The following is a 21838-nucleotide window of genomic DNA, read 5'->3' on the forward strand; positions in this document are numbered from 1 at the left end:
ATGTTACTGTTGGAGTTTACAAGTCATCTTGCCAAGTCTTGCAGCACATAATAAACCATATTAAGCTGTAGCTATTAGAACCTCTGCTGTATAGGTAAAAGGAACACTACCAATGTTCCTGCCTGCTGTTTGTAAAGAGCCATTAGTAAAAATTGTGTGAAAATACTGTATGATATTCAAATTGTGTATGTTGCAATATGTACCAACAAAAAAATTTCATTCGCGAGCTCGGCAGAAATTCTTGTTTTCTCCGTTAACTCACTCAGTACCGTACCCCACGTTTATAATACAGCCACTGTACTTTTTATGAAACAAATAATAGGGCAATTGGTTTAAAAACAGTTCATAAATAGCTATAAACTAGTACAGGAAAAATTATTTAGGCTGCGAACTTATTAAATTCTTACAAATTGCTAAGCACTGTACACAGCTGAGAATGAGCAAGACCCTGACTGTGCTCCTTATTCTGTATTACAAACACATAAAATCGTTCAGTTCATAGATTTATTTTACAGTCCTACTATAAAATGGGCTATCAAGCAGCTACACACTTTTACGAGACATCTTCAATGGACGTACCGAGCAGGTTGCCATATGGCAATTTATGTGACTTGAGAGAATTCTCTTTGTGTGAGTTCCCAGTTTTAGTGAGTCTGTGCCTTTGAATATGATTTTCTGCCCACGTCCGGGTGGTTGCGAAAGCATGCAGTGTTGTAGTTTAAATCTTCTCACATGTACGTTATCACATTTTTGGTTTCTTTAGTAACTGTTTCATACTTCGTGAGGTGGGAAAGAAGTTCATCTTTTGATGTATTGGCTAAGTAGTACGGGATGCTATTGGAGCATTGTTGATAGGGTGCACGTTTTCCTGGTCACGAAGATATTATAATGCTTTTATATTGCACTGATGTAAAACCGCTACTAACGCAAGCAGAGAAAATTTCGTTGAAGTTTTGTGGAGCTACGAACAGCATGTGACACCACCAACCAAATTACAGCGCGGAATAAATTACTTCTTGTACGCTACTTCTACCGCTACCGATAGGCAAACTTCAGTCAGTCACCGTTTATTGTCACAGACTGTAGAAGTAGCTCTTAAGTAATTTCGTAAATTCGTCCAGAAAAGAAGTTCTTGGATTCTTAAACTGCGTAGTAGCTTCGACCTCATCAGCTTTTCTGTTACACTCCAGCCTATTAGACGTGTCATCACATGTGTGCGATAGTCATGGACGCACCTCTTGCAATTATGTCATAAAATGAAGAAGTCAAAGAATATGTGGATACTTGCAAGCAAAGTACCGGTATCTTTTGAAATGTGTAACTGCTGTGATATTTATTACTTTTATTTATTTAATTATTCTTTACCTCTGGTAAGTTGGTGTTTTTCTGATGAGATTATTGGGTGCATCTCACAATTAATTATGAAGGCCGCGACCTTCATTTCAAAATCTTACAAATTACTCACCACTGTTCATAGTGCGTGCAACGCCTTGACTATGGTTCTCATACCGTATTGCAAAAATGTAAACACGCAGATGCAACATTTGTTTCTAGCTCCATTTAGCTTGTTACATTAAGTCTAATATGAATACAATGTATAAACAATACAGAAAACAGGGTTACACTAACAGTCAAACAGAAGGTTATTTGTGGATGCGCGTCAGTGCAAGCCATAAAAAATGTGTACTGTGCCCAAGCAGAATCGCTACTAAGGTATGGTTTATTTTGTTGGTTAAATTCGCCACCCTGCAAAAGCCGTTTGTTTCATTGCACAAAAAAGAATTTAAGAGCCAAGGAAAGTACAGCACCTTGATCTTCATGGGCCTCCATTGAAAAAAAGGTTTATATTCTTCAATTACCATGCCTCTATATCTTAGAAACAAAGATGTATACAAGGAAAATCACAGATAACAACAGCAAGATTGGTCCAAACATCCGATAATACAACACAAGGAATAATCAAGATTTTCATGTGCAGTTTGCACATACAACACTAAAACAAAAGGTCACCTGCAAGCAGGAAGAGAGCTGTACAAGAAATTACTTTTAAAAAAATTAAGGCAGTAACTGGTTTGCATACATCCAAAACTGCAGCAAGTTACTGCTTGGTACAGAATTGCTACTATAGTGTTTACGAGTTTTTTCTATTATGTAAATATGTGAAAAAAATTTAATTGCTTATACAGTTCAGGCCAAAATAAGGAATGTGCATGTATAAATTTGTGTAGTCTATGTATGTGAGTGAGGGAACACAAGTCCATGGCATACCATCCTGAGATCATCACCATCTACAGCTTCTGATTGTGTACGAGGAAAATCTTTGTGTTTATCTACTTATGCAGTACATTTACATGCTCTTCCCACATAAGACCCTTTTCTATGACAGTTCCTACATATTTTATGCTGTTTACTTCTTTAACTGTCCCTCTATTCATTTTAATATTTACATTATACACTCTGTTTATTTGAAAAAACTACATTTATTGCTTTAGACTTATTTATAAAACAGTTTTGTTTTAGCTACTTGTTTGCATTTTTATTATTTGGGTGTGCTGCCTTTGCAATGCTTCTTTTCTTTATCAGTTGCGCAGATAATTGTTGTGTCATAGGCATACATTATAACTTCATGCTTCACATAGTGTAGAAACTCATTTACGTAGAGGAGTAATAGTGTTTGTCTGAGGATAGAATCATGTGGCATACAATGTCTGACAGTTTGTAACTCAGATCTGTAACTGACTAAACTATGCTGCATTTTAAAACTCTTGGAACAATGTTTCATGACTAAGCAATTCCAAATCTGATTTCAGTTTTTCTGCATCACATCATATTTCTGTATAAATCAGGTCTGAAGTTCTAGCAGAACTCACATTTTTTCCTAACAGAGAACATTTTTTAATTGAGTTGAAAATAAATGATTTATTTTGCAGCCTTGGATGGAATCACTGCACACTATATTATAGTAGACAAGGGTGTATGTCACTTAACATACACATATCACAATTTAATTCTCCTTATCTGATTTCACTGCCTCAAGTTCTTTCTGAAATGGGGCAAAACTTTGTGTCTCCCACAATCAATGTCCTTTCTCTTTAACTTAAAACAGAGGTCAGCCGTCATGTTTGCACTGCACTTTCCCATCTCCTTGATGTTCTGGCGGAACCATTCTCCTTGTTCTTCACTGACATTGGAAGGTTTGCTGCAGAAACTTCAATATGTGGATGAAAAATATGAAAAAGTTGACCGCTAGCTCTTTAAACAAAATCCAAGCTCCTTTTGGGATGCAGCACCTCAGTTGGTAAAAACAGAACCTTTATAGGATCACATTGTTGTCCTCTTTTTTTGCAGGAGGGGGGCGAGGGGGAGGGAAGGGAGGGGGTTAACATGAATTAGGTTGAAATTTGGGATGCATACTAAGACAATTGGTCCCTTGATGGTGTGAAAAATTTAAACAATGCAACCAGCAGATATGGCTATATATGTCATTCATCAGAATCTATAGATGAACTATCTACATACATGGCTTGGTGGTGTAGTAGTAAAGAACATGCCTGGAAACTGAGAGGCATCAAATTTCGGTCGGATTATGGATTTTTAAGTCTTTGGTTTAACCTAGCCTTCTCCTCTCAATGATATGATAGTCACCAGAAACACCATGTGGTACAGATTCCATGTCGAACTGTTAAGTCCCCTTTCACTGGCTGGATAACTGTGTTAGGTTAGGGATACACAAGTTACCAAGTGGCATTAGAAAAACTTGCACCAGCCCATTGAGCCGCATGAAATGATTATCTATATAAATATCCCCAACCCCCCCCCCCCCCCTCCCTCCCCGAATGGTTTAACTGTGCTTTCAAACAAATTGTCTTTCCTTAAATTTCTGATCTGTGCTCACACAAAGCTCCCTTTTGTCAGTGCCTTGTGAGATACTTTAGGAAATCTTGTTATCAAATACAGGAAACAGTCATTATCTTTTGGAATAGCATTAGTGAACTGTTTCACTAATCCAAATCTGATACGAAGCGGAGAGAATAGTATCTTGTTTGGTTGAACAACTGGTTCATTGCTGAAAGCTGTCCCACTCACAAATGAAAACATGGCGTTTTTGTTAAGCTGGACAGCTGATCAAGTAACATGCCAACTACTTTCAAACCCCAAATATTGTCCAATAATGTCTTTCACATATAACAAATTTCACCACAGTTTTGAGGTTTTCACTGTCTCCATGTGGTGTACTGAATGGGCAACAGGTATTGAGCCAAACAAATTTCCATTATGTAAAAGTACACCTTCCAGGCAACGTTTTGACGAGCAAATGAACAGCCTCCACTGGCTTGGGCCATAAGTAAGCTTAAAGAAATTCAATAAACCCTTAATATCACAACAAAAAATGATACAGAATTATTGTTTTAAAAATTTTTCTAATTCCATTACTTTGTTCCTTTGCCAAGACTACGACGTTCTCGGTAGTTTCGGACTTGACCAAGCAATTTGGAGGCACCTTCTGTCATATTCATGTCATGTCTTAAAACATTTAGTTCATATTGATTAAATAATTCTGGTGCAAAATTTTCTTCTGGCTTGTAATCACCACCATCATTGCCTCCAATATAAGTCATCTGCTGCACAGCTTCAAGAATGTTAGGTGGAATTGGAATAAGGAGAGAGATACTATGTACAACAGGTAAAAAGGCTGAACTAATTTTAGGGTAGTTTATACTCTTCTTTCGTTTCGCATTATGACCTTCAATGTTAACCATAGAAAAATAATGACCATATACGGTTATATGATTTAGCAGCTTCTTTGAAAACCACAGGACCTGCAAAAGGCTTGTATTTCCCCTTCTCATTTTCACGGTATCAGGCACTATGACATGTGACATGCCTTGTGTTTGTGATGAGCTTTTATCCTGATCACCAAGCCTTACCCTAAAGCATGCGTGGCAGACATTTTTCACAAAACTAGATAGTCTTGCCGTTGTTTAGCAATTATGTAGCTACCAAAAACATAACAGAACAGATTTGGATTATTCAAATACTAGCTGGAACTCATTTCTATTAAACTGCATAACTACATTTAACAGCAGAAATATAACCTCACAACACTATAACATGTCAACAATGAAAGTTTCCCATTTAACAGCCAGATGGGTTAAACAAGTGTGATCAACCACCTCATCATACTAGAATAAAATTACTCTTACTTGCAATTCTCTCTGCACAACTTAGATTTTAACAAATAATGAGTTTAACTGATCTGTGGAAAAAACTGTATAACACAGAAAAACATTAATAACAGAGGTGAAATCAGTATAAAAAAGCACTCCACGAGCAGAAAAATTTATGGAAATGTTGAAAATCCTGATGCACAATGTTATATTGCTCCCACTAAAATGTTTGATTTCTGTGCACTGTTTCCCATTCATAATGCATGATTTAATTATTTCATAGCATTTCCCTCAAATCCCATATTGATTGAGTTTCTCCATTACTTTGGAATAATACACAGTCAATGCTTTTGACTGGTCCATGAAAATCTTCCAAGTCCTCTGTTGCCTGTCATGTAAACTAGAGTATGTTCGACTGTTGAAACCATTATTATTGATTTTCCTTCTCTGAAACCATTTTAAATTTAGTTATAAAGCTTACAGTTCTACTCCTTACTATCATTTCACAGATTTTTGCAAAAGCGGACATCAAAGGTACTGGCATGTAGTTTCCTGATAAACTTTTGTTTCTTTTCTTATATACTGGCTTTGTTTTACTTACTTTTAGCAAATTTCGGCATATACCTTCCTTTACTGCAGCATTCAGCACATGTGTTAAATGCTTTAGTATAATTTCCTTGCATTCCTTTACAAGGAATGTAACACCATCTAAGCCAGATGAACATTTGATTTTTATGAATATGATATTGAAATTCAGCTCAATTCGCACGGCTGCACCTCAGTTTTTGTTAGGTCAGCTCATGATAGCAAACCCCCTTATGCAAAACATATTGTGCTACTTCCATGTACATTACCACATTTTATGCATTTGCTCAAGTGCAATTATACTAATCGTTCAATGATTATCAAAAAACTACTTGTACTATTTGATCTGAAAAATGACTTCAACATGGCTTCTTTTCTTTGTTACAGAACTCGAAACTCAGAACATCACAGTAAAAATACAAGTTACTGAACTGCTATGTGCTGTGTGCATGTACTCTTCGAAAGGACATGAAATGGCTCTCGATGCTCTGCAACACTTTAAGGTAAATTTGTTGTTCTTCCATTTAGACATTCAGTAAACATGAGGTTAGAAAACAAGCTCACCTTAAGTCAGTCAGTTGACAATCAAGATGTCACCAAGATATGAAAAGTTTTAAACTGACATTGCATTGTTTTATGAGTGCCCTGCTAAAAGAACAAATTACCTAGACAATATTTCTTCTCACTGCTTAATACATGCAATGATGCGTCACCAAAGCCCTTTTTTTCTTCCATTCATAGGTTACTCGTGATCAACAACATGGATTTGATGTATTAGTGAGTGAGCTTCATAACACAGAAAATGTCGAATATCAGACAAGGCTGCTTTCTTTCATCAACAGCCTAACACTGGGCTGCCACAATGTCCACAAGCGTGTGCAGATCAGGAGTGAATTTCTTGGTGAGTAATTATTTATTTGCATTACTAGCTGTCTTTGCTGTACAGTGAATGTGAGGCTTAAAAGAGCTGTAAAGAATTACCAACAAAAATTCATAGTATTATTACCTTGCTTGTTATCTCAAAACAGAAAAATGTTACATCTGAAACACATACAATATGTTCCGTATTCCTAGGTCGTGGGCTTGGACCAATCCTGAGTTCACTAAGTGCAACTGATAATAAGGAGCTACATATGCAAGTTTCGGCATTCATTGATTACCAACACAGAGATGAGATGGAACTAGAATCAACAAAACAACTAACTCATCATCAGTTGTTTGAAACAATATTCAAAAAGGTACACATTATTATCCTTATTGCTACTGATAAACAGAAATACTTTTGGTTGTTGTGAGTAATTTCCATTAGTAGAAGTACCCATGTGTATTGTGCCACAAAGAGAACAGTAATGAATTAATTTTTTTGTGTCTGTTAACAGATAGCAGATACACCACATGCTGTCAGGTTCCACTCCATGCTACAAAAGCTTGCACAGCTAGATCCAACAAATCCAAATGTGTAAGTTATCAGAGCTTAAATTACAATGGAAATACTTGGCATAATGTTTACCATATGATAAGTATAACTATGCATGCAATGTCTGTAACCCACTGATGTGTGTATATATTATACTACTAGACCTTTCAAGTAAAATAAAGACAAAATTTATATGATTTCAGGGACAGTGTGTGGGAAGCACTTGACTCTCTTTCATCTGAAGCTATAAAACCTGGGTTTTCTATCCACAAAAACCCAGCACACAGTCAAAAATATCATGAAACAAGAGCTGACAGTATTAACAAAACACATTCTTTTGATATCCTTAATACAAGCACAGTGTCTACGCAGACCGAGGTGGAATATACCAGAGAAGTAAAGCAACTTTGTGATAATGAGAAACAGCATCAGTTGTCACCATCAGAAGCAAAACTGTCATTCCCAGCACCACCTCCTCTTCCTCCTCCTCCACCTTGTCTGCCACTGCCACTTATTACAGTGGTGTCATCAGCTATTCCATCAGCTTCAGGGGTGCTATCACCTTCATCACTTGCAGGTTACAGTTCTCAACAAAAAAATCATGTACCTTCACCTCCTCCAATTCCCAATAGTGACAGCTTTGAAACACTGATGTTACATAGGAGACATTCACTTCCAGCACATTTACCAGATTCTGCAAGTTTGTGGACACCACTAAAAGACAAGTCTAACACACTACCACTGCCCAAGCGGAAGATGAAAACCCTAAGCTGGACAAAGATTCCAGTCTCTATGATAGGTAAGAAAAATGATGATTTATTCACTTCATGGTACTATTAAGTTCATTATAGTCATAATTTGTTCTACAAAATGTGTAGTAATAACCACACTGACAGCAATATGTATGGTGATTTTATTCATCTTCTGTAGGTAAACACAGATTTTTGTTGTTTACTGCTGGCAAACAGTTCTAACAGAAGTCTTATTCTTTGCAGGTGAATCAGTATGGACAGAAATGCAGAGCGAAACAAAGAGTCTTAGAGTTGATTTCAAGCAAATGGAAGAACTGTTCTGTCAGAAAACTGCTACTGTGAAACATCGAAAGTCTTCTCCAGTAACACTTCCATCACCAATAACTCCCAAGATCACTTTATTGGAAACCAAGAGAGATTTGGCAGTAAACATTTATCTAAAACAGTTCAAATTGGGAGGAAAAGCAGTCACAGAAGTTATAAAGAACCTTAAAGGAGGTGATATAGGTCCTGAGAAACTAAAAGCTCTCTTGCCACTACTTCCCACAGAAAAAGAGGTAGGCCTAATGTATGACAGTTTTAATTTTAGATCATAGTAATTAACACAATTAAAATACAATACATACTATTCCAGGGAGCCCAAAATTATACATTAACTAAAAGGTTTATTTTATGTGTTACAGCTGACTTCAGTCAGATCCTATTCTGGAGATCTGGATCGTTTAGGAGAGGCAGAGAAATTTTATCTTCAGCTATCAGAAGTACCTTCCTTTGCCCTCAGGATTAGGGCAATGTTGCTTGTAAGTAGAAAGTCATGTCTCCATTATCAACATCATATTGCCGAAATAATAATAATGATATATCCTGAATCATTTCTGTGCATCAATTAATTTGCAGAAAGAAGAGTTTCCTTTAAGAGCATCTGAACTGAAAGAACAACTAAATGCCGTTGCAGATGCATGCAATAAGCTGAAGGCTAATAAACGTTTGAAAGAATTTCTAGCACTAGTACTTCAACTTGGAAACTACATAAATGCTGTAAGTATTCCTAACATGAAGGTTTTGTGAGAAGTAAATTGATAAGTTAAAGAAGGAAAAAAAGTAAGGTACTGTGTGTTTGTTCCAGGGAAGCTATGCAGGCAATGCAGCAGGCTTTACACTCAGTACACTACCAAAGCTCCTAGAAATAAAAGCAAACAAACCAAGGCTGACATTCTTGCACTATGTGGTAGAAGTTGCGGAAGCTAACAATAAGGGAATATTACAATTCACAGAAGATATGAGTAACATGAAAGAAATGGCAAGGTAAGAGTCTGTAACAGTCATAATGTTAAAACTGGCAATGCTTGGAGCACTCTAATTATTAGTAGAAAATCTACTTGTAAGAATTTCATATTTTGGTTCTAGTACAAATAACAGCATTATAATGTAAAAAATCTACTCACCAAGTGACGGCAGGACACACACACACACACACACACACACACACACAGAAGTTCAACTTTTCTGGCACAAGAGTTGAAGGGGAAGGAAGAGGGGTGAGGGAAAAGGACAGGAGAGGTTTAGCAAAAGGGGTGCAATTCAGAATAGAAATCCAAAACCCCGGGTCAGGGGAGAGACTTAGCAGATGGGATAAAAAGGAAAGCCTCCAATTGATTATTTTCATTGTTAAATAACAGCATTAATTATTTTAATGTGCCTATGCCTTAATTTCTGCTGTGTGTGTGTTTATTTTTGACTGTGTTCACACTAATTTTTTCTAATACTCTGTATTTGAAATCCTCCTACACACCTCTACTGCCATTTCCATTGAATTTTTGACCAGATTAATACTAATTTTGACACACAGAATTTTCAACTTCACTTTAGCAGTTTTTTGCTACATTTCTCAAAAATTACTGATCTTCCACCTATCATTTCCTCCTAAGCAACATTATATCTATAAACATTGGCAAATAATTGAATAGGGCTAAATTTGCTTGGTCCAGTTTTGATCAATCATCTCATTTGTGTAACTTCACACTTTTTCAAAGGATATTGTTATAAAGTAAACAGCAAAAGTGAAGCTTTATGGCATTGGAAAGGTTTTCTCTATCATTCATGCTCACAGGCATCTTTCCTTAACAATGTACAAGAGCTGTGTGCATCAGTACATTTGTTAAGCATTAATGGCTGGAGAGAGAGAGAGAGAGAGAGAGAGAGAGAGAGAGTATATTTGTGTGTGTGTGTGTGTGTGTGTGTGTGTGTGTGTGTGTGTGTGATGAGAGAAGGTAGCCTACTCCTCTCGAAGAACACAAAGGGAGCTGCTGAGCTTAATTTCCCCACCAGATGGATGGATCTTTATCAACGGTGCCCCATGCCCTCATTTCATGAGAGACTGAGGAGAGTTTAATCCAGGATATTGGTGTAATGAGTGGTGATCAGATACTTTACGTCCCCACCTGTACATCTAATTCTACATGGCTGCTCTGAAAATTACTTGCAAGTGCTTGGCAGAGTGTTCATCGAACCACTATGACAATAATTCTCTATTATTCCATTCTTGAACAGTGTTGTTGTTGTTGTGGTCTTCAGTCCTGAGACTGGTTTGATGCAGCTCTCCATGCTACTCTATCCTGTACAAGCCTCTTCATCTCCCAGTACCTACCGCAACCTACATCCTTCTGAACCTGCTTAGTGTTTTCATCTCTTGGTCTCCCTCTACGATTTTTACCCTCCACGCTGCCCTCCAATACTAAATTGGTGATCCCTTGATGCCTCAGAACATGTCCTACCAACTGATCCCTTCTTCTAGTCAAGTTGTGCCACAAACCTCTCCCCAATCCTATTCAATACTTCCTCATTAGTTATGTGATCTACCCATATAATCTTCAGAATTCTTCTGTAGCACCACATTTCAAAAGCTTCTATTCTCTTCTTGTCCAAACTATTTAACGTCCATGTTTCACTTCCATACATGGCTACACTCAATACAAATACTTTCAGAAATGACTTCCAGACACTTAAATCTATGGTCGATGTTAACAGATTCCTTTTTTTCAGAAACTCTTTCCTTGCCATAGCCAGTCTACATTTTATATCCTCTCTACTTCGACCATCATCAGTTATTTTGCTCCCCAAATAGCAAAGCTCCTTTACTACTTTAAGTGTCTCACTTCCTAATCTAATTTCCTCAGCATCACCCGACTTAATTCGACTACATTCCATTATCCTTGTTTTGCTTTTGTTGATGTTCATCTTATATCCTCCTTTCAAGACACTATCCATTCCGTTCAACTGCTCTTCCAAGTCCTTTGCTGTCTCTGACAGAATTACAGTGTCATCGGCGAACCTCAAAGTTTTTATTTCTTCTCCATGGATTTTAATACCTACTCCGAATTTTTCTTTTGTTTCCTCCACTGCTTGCTCAATATACAGATTGAATAATATCGGGGATAGGCTACAGCCCTGTCTCACTCCCTTCCCAACCACTGCTTCCCTTTCATGCCCCTCAATCCTTATAACTTCCATCTGGTTTCTGTACAAATTGTAAATAGCCTTTCGCTCCCTGTATTTTACCCCTGCCACCTTCAGAATTGGAAAGAGAGTATTCCACTCAACATTGGCAAAAGCTTTCTCTAAGTCTACAAATGCTAGAAATGTAGGTTAGCCCTTCCTTAATCTAGCTTCTAAGATGAGTCGTAGGGGCAGTATTGCCTCACGTGTTCCAACATTTCTACGGAATCCAAACTGATCTTCCCCAAGGTCGGCTTCTACTAGTTTTTCCATTCTTCTGTAAAGAATCCGTGTTAGTATTTTGCAGCTGTGACTTATTAAACTGATAGTTCGGTAATTTTCATATCTGTCAACACCTGCTTTCTTTGGGATTGGAATTATTATATTCTTCTTGAAGTCTGAAGGTATTTTACCTGTTTCATAAATCTTGCTCACCAGATGGTAGAGTTTTGTCAGGACTGGCTCTCCCAAGGCCGTCAGTAGTTCCAATGGAATGTTTCTACTCCGGTGGCCTTGTTTCGACTCAGGTCTTTCAGCGCTCTGTCAAAGTCTTCATGCAGTATCGTATCTCCTATTTCATCTTCATCTACATCCTCTTCCGTTTCTATAATATTGTCCTCAAGTACATCGCCCTTGTATAGACCCTCTATATACTCCTTCCACCTTTCCGCTTTCCCTTCTTTGCTTAGAACTGGGTTTCCATCTGAGCTCTTGATGTTCATACAGGTGGTTCTCTTATCTCCAAAGGTCTCTTTAATTTTCCTGTAGGCAGTTATCTATCTTACCCCTAGTGAGATAAGCCTCTACATCCTTACATTTGTCCTCTAGCCATCCCTGCTTAGCCATTTTGCACTTCCTGTCAATCTCATTTTTGAGATGTTTGTATTCCTTTTTGCCTGCTTCATTTACTGCGTATGTATATTTTCTCCTTTCATCAATTAAATTCAATACTTCTTCTGTTACCCAAGGATTTCTAGTAGGCCTTGTCTTTTTATGTACTTGATCCTCTGCTGCCTTCACTACTTTATCCCTCAAAGCTACCCATTCTTCTTCTACTGTATTTCTTTCCCCCATTCCTGTCAATTGTTCCCTTATGCTCTCCCTGAAACTCTCTACAACCTCTGGTTTAGTTAGTTTATCGAGGTACCATCTCGTTAAATTCCCACATTTTTGCAGTTTCTTCAGTTTTAATCTGCAGTTCATAACCAATAGATTGTGATCAGAGTCTACATCAGCCCCTGGAAATGTCTTACAATTTAAAATCTGGTTCCTGAATCTGTGTCTCACCATTATATAATCTATCTGAGACCTTCCAGTATCTCCAGGCTTCTTCCATGTATACAACCTTCTTTTATGATTCTTGAACCAAGTTATGCTCCGTGCAAAATTCTACCAGGCGGTTTCCTCTTTCATTCCTTACTCCCATTCCATATTCACCTACTATGTTTCTTTCCCTTCCTTTTCCTACTATCGAGTTCCAGTCAGTGACCCATGACTATTAAATTTTCGTCTCCCTTCACTACCTGAATAATTTCTTTTTTCTCATCATACATTTCATCAATCTCTTCATCATCTGCGAAACTAGTTGGCATATAAACTTTTACTACTGTGGTAGGCGTGGGCTTCATATCTATCTTGGTCACAATAATGCGTTCACTATGCTGTTTGTAGTAGCTTACCCACATTCCTATTTTGCTATTCATTATTAAACCTATTCCTGCATTACCCCTATTTGATTTTGTGTTTATAACCCTGTAGTCACCTGACCAGAAGTCTTGTTCCTCTTGCCACCGAACTTCACTAATTCCCACTATATCTAACTTTAACCTATCCATTTCCCTTTTTCAATTTTCTAACCTACCTGCCCGATTAAGGGATCTGACATTCCACACTCCGATCCATAGAACGGCAGTTTTCTTTCTCCTGATAATGACATCCTCTTGAGTAGTCCCCGCCCGGAGATCCGAATGGGGGACTATTTTACCTCCAGAATATTTTACCCATGAGGACACCATCATCATTTAACCATACAGTAAAGCTGCATGCCCTCGGGAAAAATTAAGGCTGTAGTTTCCCCTTGCTTTCAGTTGTTCGCAGTACCAGCACAGCAAGGCCGTTTTGGTTAGTGTTACAAGGCCAGATCAGTCAATCATCCAGCCCTTGCAACTACTGAAAAGGCTGCTGCCCCTCTTCAGGAACCACAAGTTTGTCTGGCCTCTCAACAGATACCCCTCCATTGTGGTTGCACCTACGGTACAGCTATCTGTATCGCTGAGGCACGCAAGCCTCCCCACCAACGGCAAGGTCCATGGTTCATGGGGGGTCTTGAACTGTGTGCGCAAAAAAGTCTATGTCTATGTCTTTCCGTGCGAACACTGACTTCCCTTATTTTATTATGATGATCATTTCTCCCTATGTATGTCAGCGTCAACCAAATATTTTTGCATTCAGAGGAAAGAGTAGGTGATTGAAATTTTGTGAGGAGATCCTGCTGCAATGTGAAACACCTCTGTTTTAATGATATCCACCCCAAGTTATATCACGTCCATGACACTCTCTCCCCTGTTTCTCAGCAATACAAAACATGCAGCCCTTCTTTGAACATTCTCAATTTACTCTGTCAATCCTATCCCGTAAGTATTCCATACTGCGCAGCAGTTCGGCGAACGAGGATGTGCAGTCTCTTTAGTAGATCTGTTGCATCTTCTAAGTGTTCTGCCAATAAGACACAGTCTCTGGTTCACCTTCCCCACAACATTTCCTATGTGTTCTGTCCAAAGTAAGCTGTTTGTAATTCCTAGGTATTTAGTTGAATTTTTGAGGTTTAGATTTGATTGCTTAATTATGTGACTGAAGTTTAATGGATTTCTTTTAGCACTCATGTGAATCACCTCACACTCTTCATTATTTAGTGTCAATTGCCAATGTTTGCACCATGCAGTTATCTTTTCTAAACTATTTTGCAATTTGCTTTGATCTTCTGATGACTTTACTACATGATACATGACAGCATCATCTGCAAACAATCTAAGACTGCTGCTCAGATTACCAGCCGGGTTGGCCAAGCGGCTCTAGGTGCTACAGTCTGGAACTGCGCAACCGCTACAGTCGCAGGTTTGAATCCTGCCTCGGGTGTGGATGTGTGTGATGTCCTTAGGTTAGTTAGGTTTAATTAGTTCTAAGTTCTAGGGGACCGATGACCTTGGAAGATAAGTCCCATAGTGCTCAGAACTTTTTTTTTTGGGCCTTAAACACTACCCTGCGGAACACCAGAAATTACTTCAGTTTTACTCAATGATTTTCTGTCAATTACCACACACTGCGACCTCTCTGAAAGGGAGCCACAAATACAGCCACCTGAGTGACACAAAATTCCATAAGCACACAATTTGATTACAAGCAGCTTGTGAGGTACGGAGTCAAAGTCTTCTGCAAATATGGAATCAATTTGAAATCCATTGTTGACAACACTCAACACTTCATGTGAGTAAAGAACTAGTTCTGTTTCACAAGAACTATGTTTCCCGCATCTGTGTTGACTACGTGTCAACAGACAGTTCTCTTCGAGGTAATTCACGAAATTCAAACACCATATGTGTACCAAATTCTTGCTGCATATCAACGTTAACGATACGGACCTGTAACTTAGTGGATTACTCCTATTACCTTTCTCGAATATTTGTGTGACCTGTGCAACTTTCCAGTCTTTGGGTTTTGTTGAGCAAATGATTGTACATGATTTTTAAGTATAAAGTTATTGGATCAATATACTCTGAAAGGGACCTAAGATGGTTTACAGTCTGGACTAGAAGACTTGTCCCCCCTGCGATAAACACAAAGGGAAAATTTTCAACAGTGTGCAGCGAACACAGGTGCTCACCCATCCGAGTACTGGCCAAGCCCTAGGGGAACTGGTGTTATGTTATGTTAACCGGGGGCCTAGAAACAACGGAGAGGCTCCGTGCCCGCCACAGCCACAGTGGGCCACGGCGACTACCGCAGTCCACTTCACCCCTCTCTCACACCGAACCCAGGTTTATTGTACGGTTCGGCCCCTGGTGGACCCCTCCAGGGAACATCTCATACCAGACGAGTGTAACCCCTATGTTTGCGTGGTAGAGTAATGGTGGTGTACGCATACGTGGAGAACTTGTTTGCGCAGCAATCGCCGACATATTGTAGCTGAGGCAGAAAAAGGCGAACCAGACTGCATATGCCGAGGCAGATGGAAAACCGCCTAAAAACCATCCACAGACTGGCCGGCTCATCAGGCGGATTCATGGCGAGGACTGGTGCTCCTTTCTGCCCAGAAAGCTGTGCGTTAGACCGCACGGCCAGTCGGGCAGGCAGGGGAACCGGTGTACCCAATTTAGCACAGCAATTGACTGTTATATACTAAATTTGATGGTGAACAGTAGTCTGTGCAAGAAATACAATTTTCTTAAACTCATTCCACAATATTGGAATGTTTGTTACTATGATTAGTTGATAGTTGTACTATATGCTTGTTGTTGTTGTGGTCTTCAGTCCAGAGACTGGTTGGATGCAGCTCTCCATGCTACTCTATCCTGTGCAAGCTTCTTCATCTCCCAGTACCTACTGCAACCTACATCCTTCTGAATGTTTAGTGTATTCATCTCTTCGTCTCCCTCTATGATTATTACCCTCCATGCTGCCCTCCAATACTAAATTGGTGATCCCTTGATGCCTCTGAATGTGCCCTACCAACCAAAGCCTTCTTGTAGTCAAGTAGTGCCACAAATTTCTCTTCTCTCCAATTCTATTCAATACCTCCTCATTAGTTATGTGATCTACCCATCTAATCTTCAGCATTCTTCTGTAGCACCACATTTCAAAAGCTTCTATTCTCTTCTTGTCCAAACTATTTATCATCCATGTTTCACTTCCATACATGGCTACACTCCATACAAATACTTTCAGAAACGACTTCCTGACACTTAAATCTATACTCGATGTTAGCAATTTCCTCTTCTTGAGAAACGCTTTCCTTGCCATTGCCAGTCTACATTTTATATCCTCTCTACTTCGACCATGAGCAATTATTTTTCTCCCCAAATAGCAAAACTCCTTTACTACTTTAAATGTCTCATTTCCTAATCTAATTCCCTCAGCCCGATTTAATTCAAGTAGACTCCATTACACTTGTTTTGCTTTTGTTGATGTTCATCTTGTATCCACCTTTCACGACACTGTCCATTCCATTCAGCTGCTCTTCCAGGTCCTTTGCTGTCTCTGACAGAATTGCAGTGTCATCGGCAAACCTCAAAGTTTTTATTTCTTCTCCATGGGTTTTAATTCCTACTCCGAATTTTTCTTTTGTTTCCTTTTCTGCTTGCTCAGTATACAGATTGAATAATATCGGGGATAGGCTAGAACCCTGCCTCACTCCCCGCCCAACCACTGCTTCTGTTTCATGCCCCTCGACTCTGATGACTGCTATCTGGTTTCTGTACAAATTGTAAATAGCCTTTCACTCCCTGTATTTTACCCCTGCCACCTTCAGGATTTGAAAAAGACTATTCGAGTCAACATTGCCAAAAGCTTTCTCTAAGTCTAAAAATGCTAGAAATGTAGGTTTCCCTTTTCTTAATCTATTTTCTAAGATAAGTCGTAGGGTCACTATTGCCTCACGTGTTCCAACATTTCTACAAAATCCAAACTGATCTTCCTCAGAGGTCAGCATCTACCAGTTTTTCCATTTGTCTGTAAAGAATTTGTGTTAATATTTTGCAACTGTAGCTTATTAAACTGATAGTTCGGTAATTTTCTTATCTGTCAACATCTGCTTTCTTTGGGATTGGAATTATTATATTCTTCTTGAAGTCTGAGGGTATTTCGCATGTTTCATACATCTTGCTCACCAGATGGTAGAGTTTTGTCAGGACTGGCTCTCCCAAGGCTGTCAGTAGTTCCAATGGAATGTTGTTTCGACTCAGGTCTTTCAGCGCTCTGTCAAAATCTTCACGCAGTATCGTATCTCCCATTTCATCTTCATCTACATCCTCTTCCGTTTCTATAATATTGTCCTCAAGTACATCGCCCTTGTATACACTTTCTATATACTTCTTCCACCTTTCTGCTTTCCCTTCTTTGCCTAGAACTGGGTTTCCATCTGAGCTCTTGATGTTCATGCAAGTGGCTCTCTTATCTCCAAAGGTCTCTTTAATTTTCCTGTAGGCAGTATATATCTTACCCCTAGTGAGATAAGCCTCTACATCCTTACATTTGTCTCTAGCCATCCTTGCTTAGCCATTTTGCACTTCCTGTCAATCTCATTTTTCAGATGTTTGTATTCCTTTTGCCTGCTTCACTTACTGCATTTTTTATTTTCTCCTTTCATCAATTAAATTCAATATTTCTTCTGTTACCGAAGGATTTCTATTAGCCATTGTCTTTTTACCTACTTGATCCTCTGCTACTTTCACTATTTCATCTCTCAAAGCTACCCATTCTTCTCCTACCGAGTTTCTTTCCCCCATTCTTGTCAATCGTTCCCTAATTCTCTCCCTGAAACTCTCTACAACCTCTGGCTCTGTCAGTTTATCAAAGTCCCATCTCGTTAAATTCCCACATTTTTGCAGTTTCTTCAGTTTTAATCTGCAGTTCATAACCAATAGATTGTGGTCTGAGTCTACATCAGCCCCTGGAAATGTCTTACAATTTAAAACCTGGTTCCTGAATCTCTGTCTTACCATTATATAATCTATCTGAGACCTTCCAGTATCTCCAGGCTTCTTCCATGTATACAACCTTCTTTTATGATTCTTGAACCAAGTGTTAGCTATGATTAAGTTATGCTCCGTGCAAAATTCTACCAGGCGGTTTCCTCTTTCATTCCTTACTCCCATTCCATATTCACCTACTATGTTTCTTTCCCTTCCTTTTCCTACTATCGAGTTCCAGTCAGTGACCCATGACTATTAAATTTTCGTCTCCCTTCACTACCTGAATAATTTCTTTTTTCTCATCATACATTTCATCAATCTCTTCATCATCTGCGAAACTAGTTGGCATATAAACTTTTACTACTGTGGTAGGCGTGGGCTTCATATCTATCTTGGTCACAATAATGCGTTCACTATGCTGTTTGTAGTAGCTTACCCACATTCCTATTTTGCTATTCATTATTAAACCTATTCCTGCATTACCCCTATTTGATTTTGTGTTTATAACCCTGTAGTCACCTGACCAGAAGTCTTGTTCCTCTTGCCACCGAACTTCACTAATTCCCACTATATCTAACTTTAACCTATCCATTTCCCTTTTTCAATTTTCTAACCTACCTGCCCGATTAAGGGATCTGACATTCCACACTCCGATCCATAGAACGGCAGTTTTCTTTCTCCTGATAATGACATCCTCTTGAGTAGTCCCCGCCCGGAGATCCGAATGGGGGACTATTTTACCTCTGGAATATTTTACCCAAGAGGACGCCATCATCATTTAACCATACAGCAAAGCTGCATGCCCTCGGGAAAAATTACGGCCGTAGTTTCCCCTTGCTTTCAGTCGTTCGCAGTACTAGCACAGCAAGGCTGTTTTGGTTAGTGTTACAAGGCCAGATCAGTCAATCATCCAGACTGTTGCCCCTGCAATTACTGAAAAGGCTGCTGCCCCTCTTCAGGAGCCACACGTTTGTCTGGCCTCTCAACGGACACCCCGCCGTTGTGGTTGCATCTATGGTACGGCCATCTGTATCGCTGAGGCACGCAAGCCTCCCCACCAACGGTAAGGTCCATGGTTCATATGGAGGGGGGGGGGGAGGGCTATATGCTTATGTTACTGGAATTTTGAATCTTTTGGAGATGAATTATAAGTTAAATGAAGTGATTGGAATTCATGTTATGAATACTGACTTGCCTTTTTTTCTGGTTAATATTTATGCTTCTATGATGTTGTTTAGAGGCTTTTTTGTGTGGGTACACTGATCAGAATTTAGGAATTCTGTCAAGAATTGTACAATTTCGTACTGATTCATAATGCATCAAGGGATTAAACATCCCCCCTGCCCCTCTCCCCTTGTGTAACATCCTGTATTCGCTGATGTTTTTGATGTTGCTAAACTCACGACACTGTTCTTCATTTATATTGTTTCTCTCCTTAAGTGGACACGATTCTTCAATGAGTTGATCTTCACAACATGAAGACAAGCACTTCAAACATTCTTATCTCCACAACAAATGTTACGATTGCACAATGACTATACAGTGATTGCAAAGTGCAACAGAGGAACCAATGGTAGACAATATTTAATATCTCGCATATCCATGTCTTGTACAGAACTTGCAGCAAGAGTGCTCACAATTACATAATGACACATTAACAAAAGGGGTTATGTTTATAAAACAAATAACAAAATACATTAGTTCTAAACAGAAGCCAGCCGAGGTGGCCGAGCAGTTATAGGCGCTACAGTCTGGAACCGCGCGACCGCTATGGTCACAGGTTCGAATCCTGCCTCGGGCGTGGGTGTGCGTGATGTCCTTACGTTTAAGTAGTTCTAAGTTCTAGGGGACTGATGACCTCAGAAGTTAAGTCCCATAGTGCTAAGAGCCATTTGAATCGAAACAAAATGTCTGAACTAAAAATGATTTAAAATGTTTCAGGATATCAGTTGAGTTGCTCCAAGAAGAAGTGATGAAAGTTACCACTGACGTCAAACAAGTTAAATCACAGCTAAAGGAAGATACAAGTGGAATCAGGGCACAGTTCAAAGGTACTGAACACAGCTTCAGACACTGTTAATTTAAATAACCTTCTTGCATAAATAAATACTTCTTCATCCTATAGTTTCTGACCATGATATAAAATAGATCTACAAATTATTCTCACTTTAGAATTTGTGCTTGCTGTTGTTAAAATCCGTTTTGCTCTCCTTTCCACAGACTTCTTTAAGGCTGCTTTGAAATGCAGTAATGAACTTCAGCAAGCAATGAATAAAGTCAAGGCTTGTACTCGTGATTTAGCCAAACATTTCTGTGAAGATCCTAAGAAATTCAAGCCAGAAAAATGTTTTCAATTGTTTGCCGAGTTTTTTACAGTAATTGAGAGAGTTCGACAGGTGAGGTTCTGAGATTAATTTTGACACTTTCCTTTATATTATCATTTGCCATTTCCCTTACATTTGCAGTCTGTAAAATAGTGATATTTGTAGTCATCAGAAGCTAGAAAACTGCTGGCAAGTAACAATACACTTCAGAAGCCGTAGTGCAATTATTGATCATTTAAGGTGTTAGGAAGTCAGCATCGAATATTGAAAGTACCATTCCAAAAACCAACTGCATAACAATGTTTTCTGCTCCGATATTCTCAGATATCAGTCAGTTTATTGTCGCAGTTACTATTGTACAATTGATGCAATTTACAGTTTTAAGTAGGAAGTAAAACACTGCTTACTCATTTAAATTTGTATCCGACTAACATTACTTTATACTGAAAATGTACATTTTTGCGGCAGGAAAATGAAGAGAAAAGAAAAGAAGAACAGCAGCAAATTCAAGAGCAGATGGAAACAAACAAACTAAGTGCAAGCGGAGGCAGAGGCAGAAAAAAGTTTTTACCGCATCGACAATATACTGCAGCTAAACAGATTTTAAGGGACATTTGCGATAAAAATTTCAAATTACGTCAAACTGAAACTCAGTACTGAAAATTTGGTGCTATAAGTGGAAATTCACTCAGAATCGCTTTGAAATATGTGTGTGAATTAATATCACAAGTGTGTTACCGACATGTTCCTTCATACCCAGGACAAGACACATTTAATATCCTTGCGCTCTATTGTCAGTGATCTCTGCTATTTCAATGTGTTTTGCAAACACTTTTTTGTCAGTAGATGTAAATGACTTTATAAATAAATTTTTTATAATTGAATTATGGAATCAATGTTCATCTATTTCTTTTAAGGTGATTTTGAAAGAAATTCATTACATCACTTTTTTCCCAGCATTGTACACAACACGCATACACACCATCAATGCAAGCCAATCAAACGGATAAGTGATGAGAATCAATGTCTACCAACACTGGTAGTCAACTACCAAAGATAGATAAATACATCAGCTATTGAGTCACATTTAATTATTTGGAGTTTGTGTGTGTGTTTTTATGTTTTATGGGTGCATATAAAGCAACAGTTTCCATTTTAAATTGTTGATGTCCCTAACAATCATGGAGCTCACACAATAAGCTTTATTGTGAGCAGAAATAATTTAGGTTTGATCCTTATGTCACTATCAAATAACTGGCTTACATAGTCATTTTAGAAAAAACTTCAGCAGAGAAAATAGGTGTTAACAAATATGGTAAGTTTCCAATGTCTTATGAAGAACAATCAAGCTCTGTTTTCCTGAAAACATATACTTAGTGTGTACTGACAAGACACTTTGTTTGACACACCT

At 38.6% G+C, this 21838-nt stretch overlaps 1 protein-coding gene across 1 annotated transcript in view; it reads left to right on the forward strand.

Moving 5' to 3' along the window:
* The window catches only part of LOC126099648 (inverted formin-2-like), a 40758-nt gene extending 20247 nt beyond the window's left edge, over window positions 1-20511 (forward strand). The window contains exons 2-11 of the mRNA XM_049910608.1: window positions 6495-6654; window positions 6828-6991; window positions 7133-7212; window positions 7374-7969; window positions 8166-8479; window positions 8606-8722; window positions 8820-8960; window positions 9049-9227; window positions 20045-20154; window positions 20324-20511. Of these exons, the coding sequence (XP_049766565.1) occupies window positions 6495-6654; window positions 6828-6991; window positions 7133-7212; window positions 7374-7969; window positions 8166-8479; window positions 8606-8722; window positions 8820-8960; window positions 9049-9227; window positions 20045-20154; window positions 20324-20511 (2049 nt within the window). The remainder of the gene's footprint in view (window positions 1-6494; window positions 6655-6827; window positions 6992-7132; window positions 7213-7373; window positions 7970-8165; window positions 8480-8605; window positions 8723-8819; window positions 8961-9048; window positions 9228-20044; window positions 20155-20323) is intronic.
* The last annotated feature ends 1327 nt before the right edge of the window (window positions 20512-21838 follow it).

The sequence above is a fragment of the Schistocerca cancellata genome, chromosome 1 (assembly GCF_023864275.1).
Source record: "Schistocerca cancellata isolate TAMUIC-IGC-003103 chromosome 1, iqSchCanc2.1, whole genome shotgun sequence".
Classification (NCBI taxonomy): Eukaryota; Metazoa; Arthropoda; class Insecta; order Orthoptera; family Acrididae; genus Schistocerca; species Schistocerca cancellata.